General features: G+C 39.5%; 1 protein-coding gene across 1 annotated transcript; it reads left to right on the top strand.

Moving 5' to 3' along the window:
• The first annotated feature begins 94 nt into the window (after positions 1–94).
• On the top strand, positions 95–23,403 carry SLC2A2 (solute carrier family 2 member 2). The gene is made up of 11 exons (XM_081087969.1): positions 95–184; positions 3,602–3,694; positions 7,346–7,611; positions 11,841–11,965; positions 14,692–14,807; positions 15,924–16,086; positions 16,583–16,770; positions 19,284–19,388; positions 21,166–21,267; positions 21,963–22,166; positions 22,256–23,403. Exons 1-11 carry the CDS (start codon positions 173–175, stop codon positions 22,454–22,456), a joined length of 1,575 nt encoding a protein of 524 aa, XP_080944095.1. The 5' UTR covers positions 95–172; the 3' UTR covers positions 22,457–23,403.
• The last annotated feature ends 4,595 nt before the right edge of the window (positions 23,404–27,998 follow it).

Below are 27,998 nucleotides of genomic sequence, written 5' to 3'. Positions count from 1 at the left end.
AGATTAGACTTGGACTTTTACTATGCCCATTCCTTCCTTGCCCTCCCCCTTCTCCTGTAATGTATAACTAGTCTTGGAAAGCTGAAAAAAAGACAGAGAGGAGCTGGCCAGCTGCATGTGCCACACTCAGGACAGGACCTGGAATTAAGAGGAGGACTCCCAGGCAAATAAAATGACAGATCAGGTAAAGCAGCGTCCTGTTCATTTTTGAATTGGCTTTGAGAAAATGAATAGGCAAAGCCGTTCAAGTCAGTGAGCGTATGGAGGATTTGGGGGATGTTGGATATAGCTACCACAGATCAAAGCTACTTCTCTTGGTCAATTGATAGTTCATTTGGCTGCTGGAATCCTAATTTCTTGTTCAGTAATTAGGATTTTAAGGATATTTGCTCTGTTTTCTGACTAATCTATGTAACTTCTCAAGTGATTCTGCATAACCATACTACTAAAGGAATATGCGAAAAAGGGGGGGGGGCAGATTAACCTGAATCTAACTCATAATGAAAATTGTAATGAAATCTTCAGAAATGTCAATGTATAAAAAACAAGAGGTAGAAGGATTGTTCTAGATTAAAGAAAATTAGGAACTAACTACCAAATGCAGCAAGTGCTCTTAGATCATGGAAGGAGAAAGAAAACAGCCCTAAGGGACATTATGGGGGCAGGTGGGAAATTTTGAAAAGGGGTTGCATATTACATAACATTTGTATATCTAGTAGGTTCTTGGATATGATAATGGCATTGTAATTATGCTGGAGAATGTCTTTATTCTTAGTGAGAACATGCTGGAGTGTTTAGGAGTGAAGTGACACAAATATCTTCCACCTAGTTTGAAATGATTTGGCCACAACAACAACACACAAACACACACGCACAGTGAGAGTTAACCAAATGTGGTGTTAACCATCGGCCAACACAGGTGAAGGTTACAGAGCCTTTGAACTTCTCTGTAAATATAATACCTTTTGCCCTAGCTGGTTTGGCTCAGTGGATAGAGTGTCGGCCTGTGGACTGAAGGTTCCCGGGTTCGATTCTGGTCAAGGGCTCAGGCTCTATCCCCAGTAGTGGGCGTGCAGGAGAAAGGTGATCAATTATTCTCTCTCATCATTGATGTTTCTATTTCCCTCTCCCTTCCTCTCTTAAATCAATAAAAAAATAAATAAATAAAGCATAATACCTTTCAAAATAAAAACTTGAAAATAAAAAGGGTATTTTTTTAAAATATATTTTATTGATTTTTTACAGAGAGGAAGGGAGAGAGATAGAGAGTTAGAAACATCGATGAGAGAGAAACATCGATCAGCTGCCTCCTGCACATCCCCCACTGGGGAAGTGCCCGCAACCCAGGTACATGCCCTTGACCGGAATCGAACCTGGAACCTTTCAGTCCGCAGGCCGACGCTCTATCCACTGAGCCAAACCGGTTTTGGCATAAAAATGGTATTTTTATTTGCTCCCTTGTTAGTTTCCCCCCATCAAATGCCCCCACCCCTACACACATCATGCAAGTATGTAAATCTGTACCCCTCTCAGAGTAGACCTCTAAATTAATCTGTTGTGAGTTATTCTGCTGGACATTTCTTCATTTCGGAAAGTGACAAAGCTTGATGCACGGGCTTTGTGGTCAGCTGGGCTTGGGTTTGGGATGTGGTGAAGTTACTTATCTGCTCTGAGGCCAGGGTTGTTATTTACCTGAGCTTGGATTTCTATATTGTGATAAAATAAGAACATATTGGGATATAGCATAAGGATGTAATATAGGATATTCAGGATTATAAAAGTTCTTTATGATCAGGCAGTAATTGAGATACTATTAGAGATACTCGGGTGACGAACATTTTAGTATTAATAGTTGTGCATTTATATAATGTATATTTAAAGAATAATTAAGGCATTGGGATTCCCTATTATAGCCCAAAATAAAGCTAAAGCAGTTAGAACTTTGAAGACAATAGAAAGACAAATATTAAGTAAATAACTATAAAGATGGTATGTAGCTTTGGCAAAAATCATGAAGGTGGCGTTCAAATAACTGAAGTTTGGAAGATACTACGAAAAGGAAGATAATGTGCTTACCACCCTGCCTGGCACCTAGCAGATGCTCAAGCTTCATTTATAACTACCATTGACTTCCTGTAGGGGAATTTAGAAATTATGTTGTAGGACTTTTCTTTAGAACTGAGAAATTGCCTAATAATGAAACCCAGAAGGAACAAGAATTGAGGTAAAGCACAATGTTTCGGCTTTGTAAATCCACCCAGACTTGGAAAGAGGGGGCGGTGAGCACGAGAGGAAAGGTCAGAAGACCTGCACCCTCACTCTGAATGTGCTGACTCAGACAAAGGATTTGGACTCAGCTTCTCACCTGGAAAATGAAGAGATTACACATGAAATAGTTTTCTTATAAAATGTCTAATAATATAAATAAGAGAAAAAATACTTTTACCCCTTTTCTTCGATCTCACATTCCCCCTCAAAGATCATCCTTTTATGGTTTTCAAGAACATATTCTATGAATTACATACAACATGCATAGATCAAAAAATACTCAGATTTAAGCCTTTGAAAAGCATTAATGAGTGTACACAACTTCCTTTGTCATTTAACAATGTCAATGCATGACCACAATATTCATTTTAACTGCTGCATAGCAGCTTGTATGTATCTGATGTATATATATCATGATCCATTTGAAGCTATTTGGCTATTTCCCATTGAAAGACATTAGGTTCTTTCCATAATTTTTGCTATCACACATATATAAAATATCCTTACATATGGCTCTAAATGCATGATAAGGTTTCTCTGAGGTAGTTAGATATGTAATTATAAGTTGGAAAGGATGAATGCTCTGCCTCTTTCTATATTTTTGTTTGTTTGTTTGTTTGTTTGTTTGTTTTTATAGCTATAGGGAGTGAGGGATGAATAATAGCTCTTAACCCACAACTCTAGGTTCAACTATATGAAAATCCTGAAGTATTACCTGGATATTAGTGTGGATTATGATAAAGACTGGTTGGTGACCCTTGTATAAATTTTGAAGTATTTTTGTACCATAGCAATGTCCAGGAGCTCCCCAACTCTTTGTTATTGCTGTCTGATTTTACTTCTCTTAATAGCATAAATGATTGTTTTTATCTTTTTTTGTAATATATGTTTACTGATTTCAGAGATAAAGGGGGAGGGAAAGACAGATAGAAACATCAATGATGAGAGAGAATCATTGATAGGCTGCCTCCTGCACACCCCACAGTGGGGATCAAGCCTGCAACCTAGGCATGTGCCCTCACTGGGAATCCAGTTGTGACCTCCTGGTTCAGAGGTCAATGCTCAACCACTGAGCTGTGCTGGCCAAAGTTTTGGTTCTTCTCCTGGAAAAAGCTATCCCCAACTCTTATCAATGTCAGCAGTGTAAGGAAAACCATGAATGACTCTCACATTCTGGTATGAATGAACCTGCTGGGAGCATAGGGCTCACTGTGAGTATCCAGGAACAAGAACCAGCCTGTGGAGCCTGCCAGGAGTCCAAGCTGTAGAGTGACAGTAGATGGGTAGCTGACCTTGCCTCACGTGTCCCAGGCCTGTGTCTCATTCCCCACAGATCACCGGGACCTTGGTTTTCACTGTCTTCACTGCCGTGCTGGGTTCCTTCCAGTTTGGATATGACATTGGTGTGATCAATGCCCCTCAACAGGCAAGTAAAAATTCACAATTCAAATCTCCTTTTGGCAATTTCTGTCAATGACAAAGATATCTGTTCCTTGTACAGAGAAATAAAGTGTGTCCACGTGGGGCACAGCCTTCTGTCAGATATCATGTGTGTGGTTCCAGAGCTCAGAACTTGGCTTTGACGCCTCATCACTTAATAACCCTCAGAAAGTAAACAGCAATAATTCTTGATCTTTGACTCTGATATTTGCTGAGCTTACAGAAAACTTTAGTCAGAATACCATGTGCCTTAGGATATCTTTTGTAAAGCTTGAAAGCTTATTTATTGCAGCATTCACTCAGACCTCTCAGCCATACACAAATGAAAATACCAGGGAATATGAGAAAGCCATAGAAGGATATGTTTCACTCTGTGCACAAATGCATTGAGCACCAACTCACCGTGCATCAGGAACTTTAACATGTTCTCCCCAGTTTCAGCCTCCCAACAGCCTTCTCTCACCATTTCCTGGCCAGATTAAAACCATTAGAAGCACTAACATTAAAAAGATTCTAGTCCTTCCCTGTACTCCTGTCTCCTATAGGTGCTTCAAAGGAAAATAATACAAAACATTTAAATAATAGTCAAGAAGTCCAACAACATTTGGGTTTTCTCTGTGATGATTATTTGGATGGATATTTTTAAAAATATCAAACAATTTCTATCAGTTTTTTTCATTGATTTTGTGCATCTCTACTCTGATACCCAGTGAATGGACAGGAGAGGGATGCAATTTTTCTCAGCTCCCACAACCCGTAACGAATTGGGGGGGGGGGGGGCGGCGGGGATGCTGTCCGGGACTTGACTCCCTCTGCCCTAATTCAGACTGTCAGGTCTCTTAGTGTGGAATTGATGCCTTGTATCACCAGTGCCAAGCACAATGATTGGTGTAAAGAGGGTGTTCAATAAAGTGTTTAGTGAAGGGGAGAGAGACAAAGAAAGAGAAAGGGAGGGAGAATGGATGCTGCGGGGAAGGCTGGCATAAGGTGCAAGTACAAATATTTGTTAGGTGACTTCTACAAATCGATCATATTTCATCTGCTTCTCTTACAACATTGGACTCCAAGAAAAATGTAAGATCCGCGCAGGGTGTGAATGTGTGAAATGTGTGCTGGCCAGTCAGTCCATCATCTGAAATGAGTCACTCCTTGGACCAAAAGATGTGCTCCGGTTACGTGCCACCCATCTTCATGAGGGTGGCAGGCCTCGCTGAGGTTGAAAGATTTAGGATACAACACTGTGTGGAGTGGGGTGGGGGTAGGGAGAGGGGGGCTATTTTCTGTGGGTAACGACATGTGCCAATTTATCAGGTTTCCTGAAATTTGGCTCAATATCACCATAATTGGTAGAGCCTCGTTTCCTGGGAGACAATTTCAAATTCTTATTTAAACCATCCTTTTCAGTCTTCGAGGGGAAATTAATCTAAGGTTTCCCTCCTTCAAGCACAGGCCTGAACACCAGGATTCCCCACTGGCATCTGGCTTGGTGCCCTCTTTATAGACACTTCCTCCTGTGTTTAAACACTGTTACATCAAAAGAGTCATTCAGGCCCTTTTATTATTATTATTATTATTATTATTATCAGAAGGACATTTGGAATTATTTTAAGGTATTTGTAAATCACACCTTTTATGATTATGTAGACTACACATGCCTGATGCAGAAAGGATTAGGAAAGAAATCACCGTAATTATTCTACCATATAGAGCAAACTGCTGAGAACATTTTGGGTATTTCCTTACAGTTGCTTTTCTGTGTAGGTTATCCATATGGCATGACCTACTAATGAGGTAAATGTCTTGGTCAGAATTCTTTTATTATAACATGTCAGTTCCTTCCCTTACTCAGCTGATTTTGCAACCTAGGACTTTGCCCTGAACCTAGGGCCGCTGCACCCCTTGTCAGAGGTCCTTGCAGCTCGCTGCTGCTGAATAGTAACCAAAGAGTCATCGAGAGGAACGGCATGGAAGGAAGATAGCCTGAAAGTATAGTTCACTCAGTTATACTTCCCTATGATTATTGCCCCTAGTGGGGCACATTATAATGTATGGCTTGTGCAATTCAGTTTTGAACATTGTTCATTCTGTTACCCACTGAACTCTGTGAGGTCCTCTAGGTCTCAGTGCCTTCTCAGGGGCCACTGAGGTTTTTTTCATCTTTGGAATTCATCAGTGTACACAAATTGTTTTCTTCTCTATGCCTTGGCTGCTAGGAAGTTTATTGCTAAATTATAGCTCACTTCTAGCAAGGATATAGCACCTAGTGTTTGAATTTTGTATACTAACTTTATTTTAGGCTTCATCGTATCTTTCCCAATTTTTTTTTCTTGTATCTACTTTTGTGTTTTCATTAAAATATTTCCATAAGTCCATTTAAATCCTCTTGTGCAGGGGTAACACTGGTGCAGATTTATATCTTTTTAGCCTGAAGAATATTTTCAATTTGAATAGTAGACAGCATTTAAGACTTGGCAGTTTTTACATGAAAACGCAGATTTCCATCTTCTTTTTAAAATTTAAAGTTCATCAACACTAGTCTCGTGTTTGCAGCTTCCTCCAGGTGGGGCAGATGCTCTCGAGGGCCGTAATCCTGCTCACTCGCTGTTATAGCCTCAATTGTAGAGAAGTATTTCAGTCCTCGAGTCATCAAGGCTCTCCTTGCCTCCTTCATTTATTTGTTCCTGCCTGGCTCCTGTTGGCACTGGAATTTGTGGCCTCTGTTTTATAGAGTACTAGAGGCCCAGCACACGATTAAATCATGCAGGTAGGGTCCCTAGGCCTAGCCTCCTGTGATCAGGGTCATCTTCTGCCCATTCGCCAGTCCCCAGGTCGAGCACTGCCTCTGCCACTGCCGGGCTGTCAGCCTGTGGGGATCCCCAGCTCATCCCCAGCTGCTCCGGGGCTCAGGCCTGCGGGAAAGTGGGCACCAGAGACTTCACCTCCATGTGCGTGCGCTGGGCCGGCTGCTGATGGAACGCGTTGCCTGCTCGGGGTGATGCTGCCACTGCTGCTGGGGCTTGAGGCACTGAGATTGTGGGACACGCTGGTGACCTACCCGTCCAGGCATGAGAGGCCCCGAGCGGGCAGCGTGTTCCATCAGCGGTGGGCCCGGCTCACAGGCATGGAAGTGAAGTTGCCAGCACCCGCTTTCCTGCAGGCCTCAGCCCACCCCCCCACCCCACCCCGCCCCGCCCCGCCCCCACAACCCGGGATGAGATGGGGATTCCAATGGCCTGACAGCAAGCCTGGTCCTCCCGCCACACACCCCGATTCCCCCATTCACCAGCACTGATCCATGGGAGGCTGGGGGGGGGGGGGAGGGGAGGAAGTGACCAAGAGGTCAGCAATTCAGCCCGCTTGCCAGTTGCCAGTTGCCAGTCCCACTCCGCCCCCACTTGCAGGTTGGCGGGGAGGGACCGAAAAGTGGTCAATGCCACCTCATGACGACTGGTCATTTGATTGTGACGCCTCTTGGCCTTTTATTATTATGATGGTCAACTATAAATAAATCTATATGTGTTTGTATGTGTGTAATGCACATATTTGGAATGATCCTGTTTAAATACCTAACAAATACTCTAAAGGAAAAAAATGAATAAAGACATATAGATTGTTTGAAATGTTTTTGTTTTCTCAGATAATAATTACCCATTATAGACATGTTTTGGATGTTCCGCTGGCTGACCGAAAAGCTCTCAGCAGCGATGCTATCGCCAGTACAGAGGAAATGCCCAGAACCCCCAACCTAATGAATTCAACGCCAACCCCTCCGCCTGACGAAGAGCTTGTGGAAGAAGATTCTGGCCTCATCACCATGCTATGGTCCCTGTCTGTGTCCAGCTTTGCAATTGGTGGAATGATTGCATCATTCTTCGGTGGGTGGCTTGGGGACCAGCTTGGAAGGTAGGCAAATTTCATAAGCAAGCAGAAACATGGAAACTTTCGTATTTGGGGTTTATTGGAATTAGTTTAGAAAGAAATCACCTTTCTTTTTGTGGAATAGTTTTTGAGTTGTTTTTTTACCACGTGACCCTATGAGTTAGATCAGTGTTGAACCAAATAATGGAAAAAGCTGTTGCACCAGTCTGCTTAATTGTGGAGGTATTTACCGCAAAGGTGAGTTTGGTGTGCATTTTTAGACAATTGCTTTGATCCTCTGGCTTTCTAAGTTATAAAACATATTAAGAACCCACTGCAAAAAGGATTAACTCTAGAGCTCAATAGAAGGGCCAAGAGTGGAATTTTTAACCTGGGAGTCTATTGTTTGCGTCACCAAATCGCTCCATTTCTCAGACATCCAGTTTTTCACCTTCAAATTACAATTTGGCATTTGGTTCAGTCAAGTTCTAAGATCAAGTCAATATTCCCCAGCCCTCAATTGCTCAGTATACTTGGCAAGAGGTTTATAGTTGCTGCTACTTCTATATCCAAGCCCCAACCAAAGATGAAGCTAGTGGTGTCTCCATTTCTCTACTCTGGTTTCTATCAAGTGTTCTGGACTGAAAACATCAGTGCAACTCCTTTACACTTACATTTTACTTAGTCATGTGACATACTAAAGCTCTTTGGATGCCCCTATCCCCCCCAAAAGAAAATAATAACAAAATTAGAAAATAAGCTAATTAATTCTTTAAATCTGTTTTCTACTCTTTAAGTCTATCTTTTGTTTATTAATTACCTTTTTCTAGTGATAAAAATAATTATACAAATATGGAAAATTTAGAAAATTCAAAACCTTTAAAATGTAAATTATATAGGCTAAGATATAACTGTCTTAGTAATTCTGAATTACAGTTTATTTCGTTCATAAAATTCCTACTTTAAATTATAATTGTATCTCTGGTTATTAAGATTCTGATAACTTCTTTCTCTTGTACTGGAGCTTTTAAATAAGAAACTGTAAGAAATTTCCTTAAGTATTGAGTAACATGGGAACCCAAGTTTTATTTTCTTATTTGAAAGGGACTTTCCTCTACAATAAAAAGAAAATGATCAGTTCCTCCCATTTTAATCAACCTACTGGTGTTTAGATTAATTATTTCTAAAATAAATAAAATTAAGCAAAATTGAGTTAAAATTTAAAATATGGCAACCTAAGTCTTTCAGCAGCTACTGATGTTTTATGCTTCTTCCCGTCCCTGAAGGAAAATGTAAGCCCCGCTGCCTCTCATTTAGAGACAAGATTTTGAGAGGTCCGGTGACTTACTTTAAAACACTGAATCAGTGTCCTAGAGCTGGAACTAGAGTGCATGTCCTTTCAACTCTTAGGATTTAACAGCAGCATCGGTCATCCCCAAAACAACGTCAAATAACCATTTATCAAATAACTTATGGTAACGAAAAGTGAGGTTTCCTCCAGCTCTTGGAGAAAAAAAATGATTCTCCATGAAGAACAGCCATAAAATTAAAATTTTAATTTAAAAATAAGACTAGAGAGTTCAGTCTCTTCCACATAACCATTTTTCTGAGGTGCTTCATTGAGAAATGGCATGATTTTCCTTATTGCCGGGGTCATTACTTCACCAGTTAAAAGTACATAAATAAAAATGTATTTTCCATTACTGCCTTTTAAAAAAGTTTTCCTTGTCATTGTATAATAGCCAATATATATCTGTGACCATTATTTTTCAGTTCGGATGCTCAAGGTCAATTTTTCCAGAGACTCTGGGCTTACAGTTTAATTACAAGGCAATGATGGGGGTGACCATGATCTGTGCAATCCACACCACTGGGAATGAAGAAAGGCAAACATTCCTGGTCTTGGAATGCTTTCTCTCTTTTGTATGGAAAATGGAACTCACTAAAATGAAACCTTAACCCCTGGTTTCACCCAGATCACCTCGCAGCTCTGTCACTTAATAGTTGTGTGAAAATGTGTAAGTTACCTAAGTTCTCTTAGACGTTTTCTTCCCCTCTGCAATGCGGAAAAAATATATATTTAATAATCCCTACCTGGTGGCATTATTGTGCCAATGGAGTAAGGAGGAGTATAAAGGGTTTAGCACGATGTCTCGGCAGAGTGGGCAGGCAGTGAGCGCAGTCTTCTTTGTTGATGATGAGGACAAGGGCGATAGTCCTATGCTAAGAGGAGTATTTAGAGGGAGATTTAAATAAATATACTTAGAAATATATTTCCTTCTCCCTGATTCAACCACTTCAAGTGGTGTTTTTGTTTTGTTTGTTTGTTTGTTTGTTTGTTTGTTTGTTTTAGATTATTTATCCTTGGCCATTTCTCGCGTCTGAGCAGAAGTTATTTTTTTCTTTTTCTTTTGTTGGCACTATTTCAGATGTCCCCACTTTCCCTCCCTTTGTCCCCTTTCACCCAGTCCCCACTCCTCCTCCCCTCAGGCCATCACCACACTGTTGTCTGTGTCAGAAATTGAAATCTAAGTTATGTAAAGTGCTCCAGCATCCATTGGTAGTAAGGAAAAAGGACTTTAGAGCAATCTGGCATCAAACATACTTTTCAGGCTATCTCTTTTAAGACTTTATCTCATTTCCCCTCACTTCCCCCTTCCCACCCAATAGAATATACTATTAACTAGCTAGTAACCATTTTTAAGGTAATTCATTGGGTTTCCCTGCCCTCTGTCCTTGTTTAGAGAAAAAGCACTTCACAGAGCAACACCCTGTCTTTTTCTCCACAGCTCTGAAGCTGATCAGCTCTAAATCACTGTTTCCCTGCCTTTAGGTACTTAATAATGTCCGCATATTACTACTATAATGAATTGCCACAAACTTAATGCCTCAAAACTATACCAGTTTATTTTCTTGCTGTTGTGGAGGTCAGAAGCCCCAATTCAGTTTCACTTGGCTGAAGTCCAGGTGTCAGCAGGGCTGGCTCCTTCTGCAGGTTCCAAGGGAAGAACCCATTTCCTTGCCCTTTTCCAGTTTCCATGTTTCTTGGCTTGTGGTCCTTCCTCCATTTTCAAAGCACATCACTCCAATCTCTATCATCACCTCACCTTCTCTTCTGCCTCCTGTTATAAGGATACTTGTGATTACATTGTTGGGCCAGGATAACCTCTTCAACTCAAAATCTTCCATTTAATCACATCTGAAAAATCCCTTCTGTCATATAACGTAGCATATGCCCAGGGTCTGGGGATCAGGATGTAGGCTCTTGGGGGTTATTATTCAGCCTATCGCAAGGCTGTTGGGCAATCACTACAGTATGAGATTACATAGTTTTACTCTTTAAAAATATCTGTTTGGTATTAAAGATACTTGCTTAGAAAAAGCTCACTTTTTAAAGTTTGAAACATTGAAATAGAACAGAACAAGGTGCTTATTACATTCTTTGTGGCACAGGCATTTTCATACCTGTCCACTCAGAATATTTCATTGGCCTTATCATCATCTACTTTGAAAAAGGTTTCTAGTGTACCTCACTTTCCCACTTAAAAGGAATAAATATCTTAAAATGTCAAATTTCACAAGATTAATTTTGAAATGTTTGTGTTGCTATTGTCAGCTTTTTTACATATTTTACATAAGTTAACATTAATGCATAGATTCTAAAAATGTGTTGACATATAATGTTAAGATTACAATAATTATAATTATGATAAAGTTCAAAGTAAAAGTATGCTTTAATTTATGTCAAAATAATTCTTAATAAAGGAAATTTAATGGGTTTTTTTTGAAATTTAATTTTTAAAGTTCCTTTCATTATCTACATCAACTAAAAACCTATACCATTGAAAGAAAGGGGAAGGGGGTGGAAAGCAAGGTGTCATAGATTACATGTACAGAATTGAGTTTAGCTATCACCCGGCAATTGTGTTTAAAACAATCAACTTGTAGAAAATTTAATACATTAACTGTTTGAAAAAGTGTTTAGAGTCTTATCTTAACTCGAACTAGTCATCATCAAAAATTGATTCATCTCCACCAAAATGTGGAATCAGGAGCATAAAATCCAGATTCTTTCATTATAAATATTACTTACTGTTAATGCATCAGTTTGTAGATAAATCAAAGTATCAATCATGGTTTAAGATTCCCTCAACTAGCCTTTTCAGCAAAATTAAAGAAATCTCCTAGGTAAAAAATGTCACCATGCTCTGAACACATGTAATTTTATCAAGGTTTGATGCTAAATTTATTATCCCTGCTTTTTAAAATTTCAGAATCAAAGCCATGTTGATAGCAAACATTCTTTCATTAGCTGGAGCTCTCTTGATGGGATTTTCGAAAATGGGACCATCTCACATTCTTATCATTTCAGGAAGAGCTGTATCAGGACTTTACTGTGGTAAGTCTCCCCCCCCCCCCCCCACCTCTCTCTCTCTCTCACACACACACACACACACACACTCAAGGAATATTTTGAGTCTGATGTGGCACTACAAAAGGGATAGGCAATAGCATGAAGTTAAAGTCCTGAGTCAGGGAGGTTTGGGACCAGTAAATGGGAGATGTGAAGCTGTCTTCTTTCCCACGGCAACAACATCATTTCTAGCATGTGACCACAGACAAATTATTCTCAGTTTCCTTCTCTTCAATAAAGAGAATAATATCTACCTTGTAGGGTGCTTGTGAGAATCTATGTAAAATGTTCAGCATAGAATCTGACTATGGTGAACTACCATGAAATTCTAGCTATTGTTATTACTCCCAAGGTGCTGTAGACAGTGGAAGATCTATACATCCAGAATCTCTTATTCGGCCTTTGTAGTCTATCTGGCCTCCTATGTATTTGCCTCTTCTATCTGGAAAGACATTGATACTGGGCCCATCTTTCAGACTATACAGCCTAACCCTGTCAGATTTCAGACCTGCCGGGTGAAGGGTTAAAGCAGCAGTGACCACAGCGAGAAGAAATCAGGAAGAAGCAATTCATAGAGGAGTTCAGAATGAAGGATGGATGCTCCTCCTATGAAGTTTCCATCTAAATTACTGGAATCATTATTTCTTGGGAACAACTTTTCAAATTTTCAGAGGCAACTAATCAGCAGAGGCCTGAACAAAAGGGAGAATCTCTCGCTCTCTAAAACAGCCAAATCTTTAGGTTCTCAATACCAGTGATGCCCTAATAGTTCTGAGCCAAGGTTTTAACCCATTGTCCCAAACGTAGCAATTTCAAATCACTAATTTCCATTGGGGGTGGGAGAGATGGGGCAAGGGAACAAAATGGTGTATCAAATATTTATAACACTTTTACCTGCAAAGGGGAAAAACTATAATTCCATGCATCTTCAATGACCAGTTGAAATAAAAATCTAAAATTATTTAATTAAATGTCTCTTTTTATTATTTTCAATGTTAAAACAAATAACTGAAAGTCAGGATAGCTTTATTAAAGTAAAAAGTCAACCCACATGTGGAAAGAGCTTTGGGTCCACACTGAATCAATTCTGGCACTGATTCTGTCTCGTCTTAGAAATGTTAATTGAATATGAGCTTCAGTTTCCTCTTCTGAAAAATGCAAATGATAACGCTATCTGAAAGTTCCAAATCTTATTTTTCTTTCTCTTTTCTCCATTTTTAAAAATAGAATGGAAGCAACAACAAAATAGAATTGCCTTATGACCCAGCGATTTCACTCCTGGGTATTTATCCAAAGAAATCTAAAACACTAATTCATAAAAATATGTGCACCCCTATGTTTATTGCAACATTATTTAAAATAGTCAAGATATGGAAACAACCCAAGTGCCCATCAACAGATAATTGGATAAAAAAGATGTGGTAAATATATACAATGGAATATTACTGGGCCATAAAAAATAATTAAATCTTCCCATTAGCAACAACATGGATGGACCTAGAGTATTGTGATGAGTGAAATAAGTCAGTCAGGCAAAGACAAATACCATATGCTATCACTTATATGTTGAATGTAAAGAACAAAATAAGGGAACAAACCAAACAGAAACAGACTCAGCTATTGAGAACAGACTGATGGTTGCCAGAGGGTACTGGGTGAAAAAGATAAGGGGATTAAGTACAAATTGGTAGTTACAAAATAGTCACGGAGATATAAAGTAGAGCATAGGGAATATAATCAATAATATTGTAATAACTAGGTATGGTGCCACGTGAGTACTAGAATTATCCTGGGTATCACTTTGTAAATTATATAATTGTTTGACAACTCTGCTGTACACCTGAAACTAATATAAATTAATATTGAATGTCAAAAAACAAATGTTATCTTTGCAAATGCAGTGTAAAATCTTTACAAAATCTTAGCTTATTAAGTTATAAATAAGACTGATTAATAGAATAAAATTTGTAAATTAAAATGAAAATTTCAAGAAAAACCTATGTTTTAAATTTTCTAACTCTAATAAATTAAAATTAAAGGAAAGGTTTAAAAAAATAAAGTACAGTAACAAATACAAAATCTTTTTGGTAAAACTGAAAAGAAATTCTCTAAATATATTGTGAAGCATATCACAAGCAGAGCCCCCTTCCACCTCTCTATACCACCCACCACTCTAACAGTGATCTTGAAGCAACTCCACATTGTGGAAATTCAGATAGAGCTTGTAGCTCTCGTACCAACACTTTATTACACTGTTATCTTAGGTAAGTCATTGCTCACCTCGATCAAGTAATGTTGTTGGCATAGATATGTTCTAATTCCCTTTAATTCCATGAGTCTAGATTAAGAATATTATTTTTTAAGAATATTATCACATTATTCATTCTCTTTTCTTAAGATCTAAAGGCATTATAATGTAAGCTATATACTAACAAAATAGATTTTTTTAAAAATTGAATAAGACAATAAATAATTGCCAAATACTTGACTAACAATTTCTTTCTATTCTTATATCCAACTACAACTTTATTTGGAATCTATTAACAACTATTCTTTGCATAACCTCTGTCTATGGTTGAGAACCAGGGTTCTTCCTTTCAACAGACTCAGAAAGAGACTTTCAATCAGAGTATTGACTATACATAAGCCAAATTAATGTTATTGAGATAGTCCTGGCTTTACTTTAACACTTATGTTCATGTCTCATGCAGGGCTAATTTCAGGCCTGGTTCCAATGTACATTGGTGAAATTGCTCCAACCACACTCAGGGGTGCTATTGGCGCTCTTCACCAGCTGGCCATTGTCACGGGCATTCTTATTAGTCAGGTAAAAACTCTCATCCCTTATTTCAACCATTCTCTACTTTACCCAACTTTTCCCTCCATGACTGTCCACTCTCACTGTAGACAAACACAGAAAAACAAACAAACAAATAAAACAGTTCCACCAATGATAGTGTAGGTCATATAGAGGCATAGACATTTTAGCTCAAAGCTAAATTATTACTACTCCAGTCCTCACTTTTCCTCTTGGAGTTGCAGTTGGGATGGCCCTGGAGGTGACCTGGAAGCCAAATCTTGAACTTCTGGAGCTATTCTAAAATTAAATTATTCCATTTAGATTTAAAGGAATAGACAACTTCAAATTTTTGGCTGTCTGGGTTTCCTTTGTTTTGAGTGTCTTACTTGGAAATTTAGTATGTAAATGATGACCAGTTCTTGTCAAGCTGGCTCTATATTTCTCTTCTACCCTGTGGTCTCAGAAGGAATCCTTGGAACCCCAAAGCTATGACTATCCAGAGAGTAAACTACTGCAATAGGGATCACAAAGCTGTTCTCATTAGAGCAGGGGTGGGCAAACTTTTTGACTCGAGGGCCACAATGGGTTCTTAAACTGGACCAGAGGGCCGGAACAAAAGCATGGATGGAGTGTTTGTGTGAACTAATATAAATTCAAAGTAAACATCATTACATAAAAGGGTACGGTCTTTTTTTTTTTTAGTTTTATTCATTTCAAACGGGCCGGATCCGGCCTGTGGGCCACAGTTTGCCCACGGCTGCATTAGAGTCATTGCTCTATCTGTATAATCCCATTCTACTTAAGTTCTGGGAAATCTAAGAATAAATTTTTAACAAAGGTCCAAAGTCATGCATAATTTTTTATGTTGTTTTAGATATCAAATAAGTTGTTAAAAGTTTGGTTGATTCCCATCCTAAATGTCCCATAGTTCATGAAAACAAACCTAGGTGAATTCTTTGTAAAATAAATATTCCCTAATTTAGATAAGGTAAGATACACTAGTAATAGTTTTCATTTTGATGCACACTTGAATCAAAATTGTCAGGGATTGCTATTAAGTAATTAATATGGTTATTCAACAGATTATTGCAGAAGACAGATCCAAAGTGTTCTGTGGTTGATATGCTTCCCCTACCTTTTCAGATTGTTGGCCTTGACTTCATCCTGGGCAATCGTGAGCTGTGGCACATCCTGCTTGGTCTGTCTGCTGTGCCAGCTGTCCTACAGTCTCTGCTGCTCTTCTTCTGTCCAGAAAGTCCCAGATACCTTTACATCAAGTTGGATGAGGAAAACAAAGCAAAGAAAAGTAAGTCTATGGGTGGTTTTACCTTCTACCTATTGTTTTAGAACTATCAGCTAATGAGAAACAGTGGGTGTGAATGGTTACTCATGAAATCAGTCCTAGTGCTTTCCAAATGAAGTCAGTGATTACATGGAAGAACAGCATGCAAGATCGCTTTAATATGACTGGTACATGCCATTTTTCACCCAAAGACATTCACTCAAACCCACATCAGAAGCCTACCTGCAGAGTACTGGACTCAACCATAGGCTTCTAAAAGACCTTTGCAGCATTATGCTTCAGGGATAATGAGGACCATAGTTCTCTTCATCATAACATGAAGCCAAATGTTCTGCTTTTTTGAAATAAAAAAGTAGGATTTAATTTAACAAAAAATAATTCCCAAAGAGCATGTTATTAAGTAATAGAGAGGCTATGCAGAACTGTAGCTCTTTCGTTTACCTACTATATAATTATTTTTTTACCTGAATTGTATAAATGTAATCATTTTGGGGGACAGGTTTGAAAAGACTCAGAGGAGGTGTTGATGTCACCAAAGACATCGCTGAGATGAGAAAAGAAAGATCAGAAGCGTCAAGTGAACAGAAAGTCTCCATAATTCAGCTCTTCACCAATTCCAGCTACCGACAGCCTATTCTGGTGTCATTGATGCTGCACATGGCTCAGCAGTTTTCTGGAATCAATGGGGTAAGTTTAAGATCACCCCCTAACCCCCCAATTCTTTCTTTTTTTACAAATCTCTCCTTTTATTATCATAATTATCCTTTAGATGGAAAGCAAGCAGTAAAAACTATTCAGACAGCATCATTATTGCTTTTAGGCAGAAGAGGGTAAGGGTTAAAAACTTTTGAGGTTAAAATAGGCACTGAAAGAGACAAGCTCCAGGTCTCAGGAAGGCCGGCCTGAAGAGCAGGATTGATGTATAAATATTAACAGAATCATATGGTGGCTTCATTCTCCTCGCTACTTAAAAAAAGGCTACGTGATGGTCAACATCAGATGGGGAAAACCGAGTCCACACTTTGTCCTGAATCAACAACCACCACTTGAGTCTTCTTGGTTAAGTCATTTGCACCCACAGGGACAGAATAGGTCCCTGGATACACTTCTATGTAGAGGTCCTTAGAGATGTTCTCAGCAGGCTGGGGTGCCTCTAGCGTACGCTCTGTGGCTGGACAGACGCCTCCAAAACCCAGGTCACCCCCCAATTCTTAAGAGCAAAGCGAATTAAGATAGAGCAGGAAAGGGGTATAAGTTTAAATAGCTAACAGACATTTTAAAATGTTAACATCACGTCTTACTATAAGCAAATATTGCGTGAGCAATAATTTTCTGTTTTGCCTCATCTGCTTTCTAAAATTAGCTTACAATTTTTAAAAATGTCAACAACCAATGGTATTGTATGTCTATTAAGATGAAGGTAGAAAAGCGAAAGTCATAATAAGTACAAAAGAGGGGAAAAGAGACTAATTATATTAAAGAAAACTAAATTACAAAGGGCTTCTAGAGTTGAGTATCAAATTTGGGATTTATAATAGCCTAGGCCAGTGGTCGGCAAACTCATTAGTCAACAGAGCCAAATATCAACAGTACAACGATTAAAACTTCTTTTGAGAGCCACATTTTTTAAACGTAAACTATATAGGTAGGTACATTGTTATTAACTTAATTAGGGTATTCCTAAGGCTTAGGAAGAGTCACACTCAAGGGGCCAAAAAGCCACACGTGGCTCGCAAGCCACAGTTTGCCGACCACGGGCCTAGACTAAAAGAGTCCATGGTCCCCTCTATTTAAATGAAGTATACCAGATATCCAGGTGCCAAAAAGTTTCCTGCCATCCAAGAAACTTTTACTCTATTTGGGGAGACCGCACATGCACACAAAATAAACAATAAAATGAACTGATATGATATGGTGAGGGAGGGTGATAGAAAAGACATGATTGAAAAACATACTGAGCATTAAACTTGCCGGCTTTGGGGTTTTGAATTGAAATCCTTGCATTATGCAGACTAAAATTGTTTTATCGGCAATTAGTTACTGGAAGAAAATAATTAAGCATTTGATAAGAAACTAAACAAAGGAAAGAACAAAGCTGATTCCGTTGCTGTTAAAAATGTGATTTGGGCTTCCTCTGTAATGAGCCAATCTCAGATCCACAAAGGACACCTTGTGAGGGACTGAATGGTGGGCAGAGACTTAGAGAAGGCAAAGAAAGCAATGCCTGTGAAGTGAACCTCACTCCACAGGCTGAATACTGCTCTGCTGTGGTCTTTGTCCTCTTTGAAGGGTCCTTGATGTTTCTTTTTATTTAATACTCTTTATAACTTTGGGGCTCACAGACCAAATTGCTATCCCCTATCTCAGCTCTGCCTGTACATTCCATGGCACCATACTTAATCTCTCTGAACCTCTCTGCGTTAGCTTCCATCCCAGTGCCTGACTTAGAAGCGACCAGGAAACACTGGACGTGAGGCTGTTGGGCGGCCTAAAAATAGTGGGACAGTGTGCAGTGTGCTGTAAGCCACTCCTCGCTGAGCCCAGCCTGCACAGGCCTCCTGCAGCAGCCCTGTCTGCAGAAAGAGGGCATGTTATGTGGGGAAAGAATGACAGGGGATGAGAGGACAACAAAATGAACTAAAAGACTGTTATAAAAGTAAAAACATAACAAAGTAATAAAGGCTGTTAGGTTGTGAACCAGATTTCTCTATCTCCACTGAAATTAATGTATCTGTGATGGTAGAAGTTGGATGAGTTTCCTTGAGAAAATAAAGTGATATTTAGGGCGCTTTAGGAAAGCAAGGAAGGATTTATTTCCTAATCTGGGTATTGGTTGTACAGGTGTGTTCACTTTGTGAAAACTATTTGAGCTGTAACTTATGACATGTGTACTTTTATGTATGTATTGCATACTTTAACAAAAGGGTTAAAATTTTTTTAAAAAACACAAAGAAAATGCATATGCAGAGTTTTCAGCTAAATATAAAAGGACTTTTAAGCAAACAGAAGTTTTAAACACTGAAGGGTAATTGTGGTTGTTCCTTCCCTAGAAGGAGAGGTCAGATAAAATCGTTAGGAAATTCTCCTAGGGACCATGGTTTCATAGAAGCACCTGAAGACAAACAACTTAAAATATTTCTTGCTTTAAAGCTGTCAATGCTAGGCTTCATGATTAAGGCTAAACTGTTACCACTTTGCAGATATTTTACTACTCAACCAGCATTTTCCAGACTGCTGGACTCAGCCAACCTGTTTATGCAACCATTGGAGTTGGTGCCATCAACACAGTTTTTACTGCTCTTTCTGTAAGTAAAATACCCTAACTTATTCTGCTTGTTTCTCAGTCTAGAAATGGGAGTTAAAAACAAAACAAACTCTTGTGATCTAAAAGTGATCAATAGCATTGTCCTCATGCTCTGGGTATGTAAAACCAAGGAGGCCATGGGAAGAGTCCTATATGTGAATAACCAGCCACTGTATTGAGATGAAGCATCACTGAGCAGATTATCTGGTTCTCTCTGGTGAGAATCATTCTCTTTATTGGCCAGTAATCACTCATTCATGAATTAATAACTCACTTGGGGACACAGGACTTACTCCTTGAGTTCCTTCTCCTTTGCTCTATACTTAAGCCCCTTGGGTTTGGCCAATAGCTTGTCATTTCCCTCAACATTGGGTCTTGTACCTAGATTCCTCTCCTTTCGTGGTTGAAATTTTTCTTTAAAAAAATAAATGTGGTCCTCTCAATTAAAAAGCAAGCCTCTAGTAAGATTAAACAAATTCAACAAAGTCTTATTATAGGCCATTGGGTGGAGCTTCCAAGGAGCTCACAAGGCCATAGCTTGTGTGAGGCACCTGTTGTGTGGTACTATGAGAGGATGAAATAGAAGTGGTGCATAAGTTGAAATGTTATTGTTATTTTTGAAATGATATTTTTTACAAATGTCAAATGTTATTTATTTTTGGAAAAAACATTTCCAACAAGGGGAAGAGGTTGTGTACGCTTCATAAGACCAAATACCTTATATAAGGAATGACTTAGTATCTTGATAATAATAATATTTAACATAGCAATCTAAGAATTAAAGCACACAGATAACAATAACAACAACAACCAAAAAGAAAAAGAAAAACTTCCCAACTAATGTAACTCACTCTAAAATGAGGGTAATTGGGCTTATTTTTATCTTGGAATGCAGGATGTTCAAAAAGCTTGTGCTTTTCACAATACTATACTCAATATACTTTAGTCTCTTGTTTTTCATTCTCTGCACAGGGACTTTTAACTATTAACTTAGGGTGGTCAATAAATTATAGCCTGGCCACCTAGATCAAAAGGCAGCTTTGTCCAGACCTTGGAAAAGCGGGGGAAGAGCAGATAACATGGAACACCAGTGGGCATGGAGACTTGCCTTTAGAGATAATGCCTTTACAAGCCAAAGGGCTACTCTGAACCAATGAAAGCCTGATACTGGGATGCCATCCAAGGGACTATTTGCATTCTTTTGTCTCCTGAGATAATATTTTTTTACAAATCCCCCTTCGACCTGTTTTTCTAGTATAGAGATTATGATTAAAACATTTTATGTGTAACAGGATTTGCTATGGAAAGCATCAAGTTGTCAAGATTGGGTAACCCAAATTCTAAGACTGCCTAAAAGGAAACTACTGCGGAATTTCATTTTTTGACACCCCCCCCCCCCGCCAACCCCTTTGGAGTGGGAACAATATCTTGATTATTTTGAACACGTATTCCTCTATAGACTTTATCCTTTTATTCAGTGAAAGTTTTTGAGCAAGTGACAGCTTTTAAAAAATCATCCCTAATCAGAAGTCAAATTATAAATCACCCTCCAGGACTATAGATAACATTTTAAATTTTTAATTATATATATATCTTTGAAATTTTGTTTTAAAGTACAAAACGATAGCCCCTCAGTCAAGAGTCACTCCCTTTCTCAGTTCCACATCCGTAAAATGGGATAATAAAACTGCCGCTTTCCAGCTTTATGAGTTAAAATGACCTCTTTGTCGGTCAAAACTCTTTAAGCATCAAGCCTACATGTTTTAAAACTCTCCTAGGTGTTCCTCGTGGAGAAGGCGGGGCGACGCTCTCTGTTTCTGATTGGAATGAGCGGGATGTTTGTCTGTGCTGTCTTCATGTCTGTGGGACTCGTGCTCCTGGTGAGTTTGGTGCCACTGACCTTTTTGGTTACCGTAGGATAGCAATCCTGTGCTCCATGTGGAAGTGCTTTGGATGTCAGAAAACAACAACAAAAAACCTTGAGAATGATTTATGAAGTAAAGCCAGAGAAACAGCATATACTACAAAGGAGAAATGTAAAGAAGAGATAACTAGTTTGGGAAGGGGATGGAGGGGTTAAAGACTGAACATCCGCAAGTCAGTTGCCCCCATTACCCAGGGCGGCAGTGTAGTAAATGGTCAGAAGGCAGGCTCTGGGGTCAGCCCCAAGCTGGCTGCAATGCTGGCTCTGCTAGCAGCGGCCTGTGTGACCTTGGGCAAGGATCTGGCCCTCCCAGCCCAGCACCCTCAAGCGCTACTTCCCATGCACCCTCCCTAGCACCCTAGGTATTAGTAGGAGCAAAGGTCACTGGATCCTCACACTGCCTCTTTCACAGGAAAAGGGTGACTAAGAATCATATAAAATCCTAATCAGGATTTCCCTGTAACAGGGCTCAAAAGATTTAAGGATGACTCAGACTAGAACAAACTTGTCTCCAACTAGAATAACTTGTACTTAATTGCACATCATCACCAGGAAGAGAGCCATGTGACCGTTACCCTCAGGGAGGGTCTACTTAGCGAAAGGAAGACGCAGCCAACGATCCCACTTCTACTGTTGTTTTGTTTTTCTCAGAATAAATTCGCTTGGATGAGTTACGTGAGCATGGTAGCCATCTTTCTCTTTGTCAGCTTCTTTGAAATTGGGCCCGGCCCCATCCCCTGGTTCATGGTGGCCGAATTTTTCAGTCAAGGACCACGCCCTGCGGCTTTAGCCATAGCGGCATTCAGCAACTGGACCTGCAATTTCATCGTGGCCCTGTGCTTCCCATACATCGCGGTAAGCAGCCCAAGGTCGTGCAAACTTACTGTGCCGAGAAGATAGGGCCCAAAGACTGCTAACTGGGATTCTGTTTCTTCTCCATGCAGGAGTTCTGTGGACCTTATGTGTTTTTCCTCTTCGCTGGAGTGGTCTTGGCCTTCACTCTGTTTACATATTTCAAAGTTCCAGAAACCAAAGGGAAGTCCTTCGAGGAAATCGCGGCAGAATTCCGAAAGAGGGGTGGGTCAGCCCGCCCACGGAAGGCAGCCACAGAAATGAAATTCCTTGGAGCTGCAGAGACTGCGTAGAGATAGCCTGCTTTTTTATGAACACAAAAAGGAAGGAGCCTGTGTGTTTTCACATGACAATTCTTTGAGACTTGTATATCTCTATCTTGGAGTATTGTTTTATTTTTTTAAAGAGCTTTTATGGGCGCTGATCAGAAATGTCATCTAATATTACCAAAGAAAGTATTTTTTTTTAAGTTACAGAACTATTTTTGATAGTAAGACTCTGTAATTAAGTAAACCTAAAAGTCTAGCTCATTTCCCTACACTGAAGGGCAAGGACATTCTAATGTTCCTAGTTCTATTCTGTATAAGGAGGTTCTCCTGAAATTGAAGCCGTTTCAATGTAGCATATTATTGCTTCCTTAAGCACGTGACTAGAAACCTGAAGATACCACTGATAATTGCATATTTGAACCTGATTAAGGTGGAATTTTCTCATCCACAGACCTCATACTAAAGGAGATATGGCTAGTGGCAGTAAAGTCCGTTGTAAAATTGATAACTTTTCCATTTCTCTCACTCAGTTTTCTTCCTGTGCATTGGAATTTACATTTCGTTTAAAATTTTTATGTTTCCTATATATTCATGTGGAATGATATAGTCAGTATATTAAAATATGTTTGTAAGGAAAAACTTTTATTTTTAGTAAGCTTACCAAACTCTTTCAGTACTTGGAAAAACAAACAACATTTTAGTTCGTTTGGTGACCAAATCGTTTTTTTTAGATTAAATAGTAAAAAAGTTTTACCTGGTAATGTAGCATGAGTTATCAGTTAATATTAACAGCTATTATAAATCCCTGTTAAATCACTTTCTTGTTGGTTTTATCCTTTGGGCTATGTTTTGTTTTGCTTTTTCATTGAGCACAGCCTGGTTTTCTGAGCTGTGTTATAAAATAGAGTCAGTGAGAAGTCAGGCGTTTGGTGTATCTCCTCAAACCTCAATAAACTAAAGCAGGCTAACTTAGGAAATTTGAAGTGAATGATTGCTGTTTTTCAAAAGAAAACATTTTCTGAATCAATATGTTGCTAAACAGGTTGAAAAGGTAGGGTTGGCGAACTCATGAAACTTCATGACTGTTCAATTTCAGACTTGATCAAAATCCCTTTTTAACTTTCCTGGAAAACTGAATTCGCTAACACAAAACTACCCCCTATCGCTTCCCTCTTTCTCTCGGCAATATGCGGATGCTATCTAAGCTGTTCTGCTGCAACTGCCAGCATTTATTGTGCACTGCCTATGTGCCAGGCACTGTTCTAAGTGCTTTCACTTATGTAGGCAAATTGAAAATACACTGATGATGAAATAGACTTTCGCTTTACAACTATGGAAGTACAGTTCTGATGGATACCAAAGGCTTAGTGGGGCTGTTTGCCTCACAAAGTGGAGCACCTAATCCATCCTTATTACGTTTGCTTTAATGTGCATAATATTACTCAATACTTGCTTTTTCATTGTTGTTGCTTACCTTTATGTAATTAGGCAGTCCAAATAATGAAATTATTTCTTTTCACTTTGACTGATTTTTATTTCCTTTGGGCCAACTTGGGATAAACTATTTTTACTTAGGACTTCAAGACCGTCCAAGTGAGCTTAAATCGTTCAGGAGACCTTTGGGTGTGAACTCTGGTAGGGAAACATAGGGACTCTGACCAGGGCACAGCAGGAAAATGACTCTTGTGTGGCTCTTGTCTTTTGGATGCTGATGGCCTTTGAGAAGTCCAAAGCTTCAATGATAAAGAAATTTAACATTTTTATAGGTGATGAATGTGATTTAATAAAATCACTATCTCATCTTATTTACTAATGGAATAAAGTGGTGGTAAAGGTTTAATAAAGAACCCCAAAGACTTGCATTTAAATTCTAATTAATTATTTGGATTGATCCACAAGTACCAGAAATTCAGATCCTGAAATTTTTTGCCTCAGAAAAGTTTAAGTAACTTTATATTGTTTTTCCTCCATATTTTCTTTTTTGCAGACATACAAGTGAGGTGAAGGCGAAATAATAAGCTTTTATGACTTTATATTAGGACAAAGGAACTAGCTAAACAATAAAAACCCCTAGGTCTTTAATGGTATATGTCATCCTATATAATAAAAGCCTAATATGCTAAGTGTCCAGTCGGCCGGTGGGCCATTCAACCAATCAAAGCGTAATATGCTAATGATATGCTAAGGCTCCTCAACCACTCGCTATAACATGCACTGACCACCAGGGGGAAGACACTCCAACTGGTGGGTTAGCTTGCTGCTGGGGTCTGGCCGATCCGGACTGAGCGAGATGGGTCAGACATGCCCTGGAGCCCTCCTGCGGTGCCTCCCTGGCTGGCCCCAATTGTGCACCGGTGGGGTCCCTCGGTCTGGCCTGCACCCTCTCGCAATCTGGATTGAGGGACCCCCCCCACACACACTGAGTGCATGAACTTCGTGCACCGAGCCTGTAGTAATAAATAATAAAATTGGCACTAATTAATTAGATTTAATCCCAGGGAAATTAGTAGATGTGAGCTTGAACACATTTTTTGTAGTACGCTTATCATTTTTGTGGAAGTGTTTTCATACTCTAATGTCCTTACAAATGTGATTTTTCTCTTGGCTTGTTGGAAGCATGATGACACTTCTTGGTCTGGTCACTCAACTACCCACTCTAGCTGGTACCCACTATCATGACATTAATGCTTAAACACAGTAAGAGAATGACTCCTCCTCAAGGAGCTCACAATCTAATCACAGCTCAGGAAGACCAGGATATAAATGTTCCTATCTGCATCTTTTGCCATCCGTGAATCTCAATTTAAAGGCCTCTCTTGTAAAATGGGCCCAATAGTGTTACCTACCTCGGAGAGTTGTTGTGAGGATGAAGTGTAAAGTGCCTTGTACAAAGGGGATGCTGGATAAGTGCTACCTAGAAGTAGTATTAATGATGATACTAGTAAGATACAGGATTATCTCATATATAAGATAGTTCCAAATTTATAATTCAAGATAATATTTTCTTTCTTCAAGCAAAAAATTCTCACAAAGACAAGGGAAGGTAAAAATCAAGGCAGATTTTAGGCTAATTCCTAAAGTCATACAGTGGGGCCTTGACTTACGAGTGTCCCAACTAACGAGTTTTTCGAGATATGAGCCGTCTCTAGGCCGATTTTTTGCTTTGAGTTGCGAGCTAAAATTCGGGTTACGAGCCAGCTTCAGATACCCCACCGCTAGTTGGCGCAGTGAACGCCACAACATCAGCCCAGCATCACGTGTCTCACTCGTTCACTGTTGATTTGACATACGAGTAATTTGAGTTACGAGCTCCGTCACGGAACGAATTAAACTCGTAAGTCAAGGCCCCACTGTACTTGATATTTCTAAGTAGGTTATAAGAGTGTTTACTCTATTTTTAAATTTTGCTTCTGCTCAAGTTATTTTTTAAGAGGTCTACATGTAATATTAATTCTTTGAGTAATACTAAGTACAAAATAGAATGCTGTATATTATATTTAAATGTAATTTAACAGGATTATCACCATAGGACAAGACCAAACCTTCTTGATAATCCTCAAAAATTACAAAAGTGTGTAAACCAAAGTACATGCATAAGCTACTTATTGCTAGCTTATTGTTGGATCTGAAGCAGATAATGCAATGTTAGGCAATATTTCATGCTTATGGTGTCGTAAACAGAGGTGCTGAGTAAAGTGTAAAATATATAATTTTTCATTACAATTCTATATCAGTGACCGAGGAAGAAAAGGTCTGAGCCATCTGTTGGTGTTTTTACTGCCTTCTAATTTAGTGCACATTAGAAAGAACCATGATGAGAAGAAACTTGTTTTAGTTAAGAGTATATATGTACTATAGTTTTATGTTAATAAATATATTTCCAAATGCTTAGTGTTGTTTTATTTTATATAGAAAACATATTTAAGAAACTTGATATTGGTTTACTGTATATACTCATTTCCTTTTCAACTATTTTTCCTGTTCTCATTTTAAAGATATGTGTTACTTTGTAAACCCAAAATTTATTTCCCTCAGGCAGTTGTTTTGATTATCAATAGTAGGAAAAATTAGTCTGAAGGTTAGTAAAGAACAATGGAAGAGGAAAGAATCACTTCCTTTGATAAAAATAATTTAATTTAGTAAATATTTAATTGAGCTCCTATTCTAAATAAGACATTTCATTAAAGTTTTGTGAAAAACGTGAAGGGGTTAAGAAAAAGAAAACATCTCACAGACAGACAACAGAGAGAAAAAGGGTGGGAGGAGGTAGAAGAGGATAAAGGGGGATCAATAGAGATGGAAAGACACACAATATGATACACAGATGATGTATTATAGAATTGTACCCCTGACACCTATATCATTTTATTAACCAACTAGAGGCCCGGTACATGGATTCGTGCACTGGTGGGGTCCCTCAGCCTGGCCTGCACCCTCTTGCAATCCCAGACCCCTCAGGGGATATTGGACTGCCGGTTCTGGTCTGATCCCCGCAGGCCAGCCAACATCCCCCGCGGGATGTGGTAGTACCCTAAGCAGCAAGAGGCCAGGGAGGGGGAGCCTGAGCCCAGGCCTGGCACCATGCTGCTATCGCTCATCCAGGACCCGCTGCGCCAGCTCCTGCCAACACTTGGTAGTGAGCACAGCATCTGGTGACTGTTGTTCAGCTGAGTGGCACTCCCGCTGTGGGAGCACACTGACCACCAGGGGTCAGCTCCCACATTGAGTGTCTGCCCCCTGGTGGTCAGTGCACATCATAGCAACCAGTCGTTTGGTCGCTTAGGCATATATATATATATATATATATATATATATATATATATATATATACTAGGGCCCAGTGCATGAAATTTGTGCACTGGGTGGGGGGGTCCCCTCAGCCCAGCCTGCCCCCTCTCACATACTGGGAGCCCTAAAGGGATGTCCTACTGACAGCTTAGGCCTGCTCCCTGTTCCCCTTGGGGAGCCGGCCCAAGCCGCAGTCTGGCCTCCCTTTGTGGGAGGTGACAGGGCTGATCAGGTGAAGGCACCAGTCCCATCACCCCACTGCTGCAGCCACTGCCAGTCACCGCAGCCATCAAGGTTTTTTAATCAACACAAACTCCAGTCCCTTCACCAAAAAAAATGACAATTTCTTTAGGCATTTTCAAGATGTGTCTTTCATAGGATATGACATTTCTTTTTTTTTTTTTTTTTTTATCCTCACCTGAGGATATGTTTCCATTGATTTTTAGAGAATGTGGAAGAGAAAGGGAAAGACAGAGAGAAACATCAAAGTGAGAGGGACACTTTGATTGGTTGCCTCCTGCATTAGCCCTGACTTGGGCACCGGCCAGGGAGGAGCCTGCAACCTAGGTACATGCCCTTGGTTAGAATTGAACCCAGGCCCTGCAGTCGCCAGGCCGAGGCACTATCCACTGAGCCAAACCAGCTAGGGCAGGATATGACATTTCTTAGCCCTCCAGTAGCGGGCCTTCGTCTTTTATGCCAGGAGTGTGGTGGAAAAACCCTAGATCACCTTTTTGGATTCTTATTACCCACATTACTAAGAATATTACCAGTGCCA

This window comes from Myotis nattereri (assembly GCF_964212035.1).
Source record: "Myotis nattereri genome assembly, chromosome: 3".
Lineage (NCBI taxonomy): Eukaryota > Metazoa > Chordata > Mammalia > Chiroptera > Vespertilionidae > Myotis > Myotis nattereri.
Note: the sequence above shows the minus strand (reverse complement) of the source record. Positions and strands in the feature narration are given on the sequence as shown.

Bases quoted from the DNA above. Each gene is read 5' to 3' on its own strand.
- SLC2A2 (XM_081087969.1), top strand. The intron at 11,966-14,691 runs GTAAGTCTCCCC...TGTCTCATGCAG, and splicing joins TGTATCAGGACTTTACTGTG to GGCTAATTTCAGGCCTGGTT. The intron at 19,389-21,165 runs GTAAGTAAAATA...AAACTCTCCTAG, and splicing joins CAGTTTTTACTGCTCTTTCT to GTGTTCCTCGTGGAGAAGGC.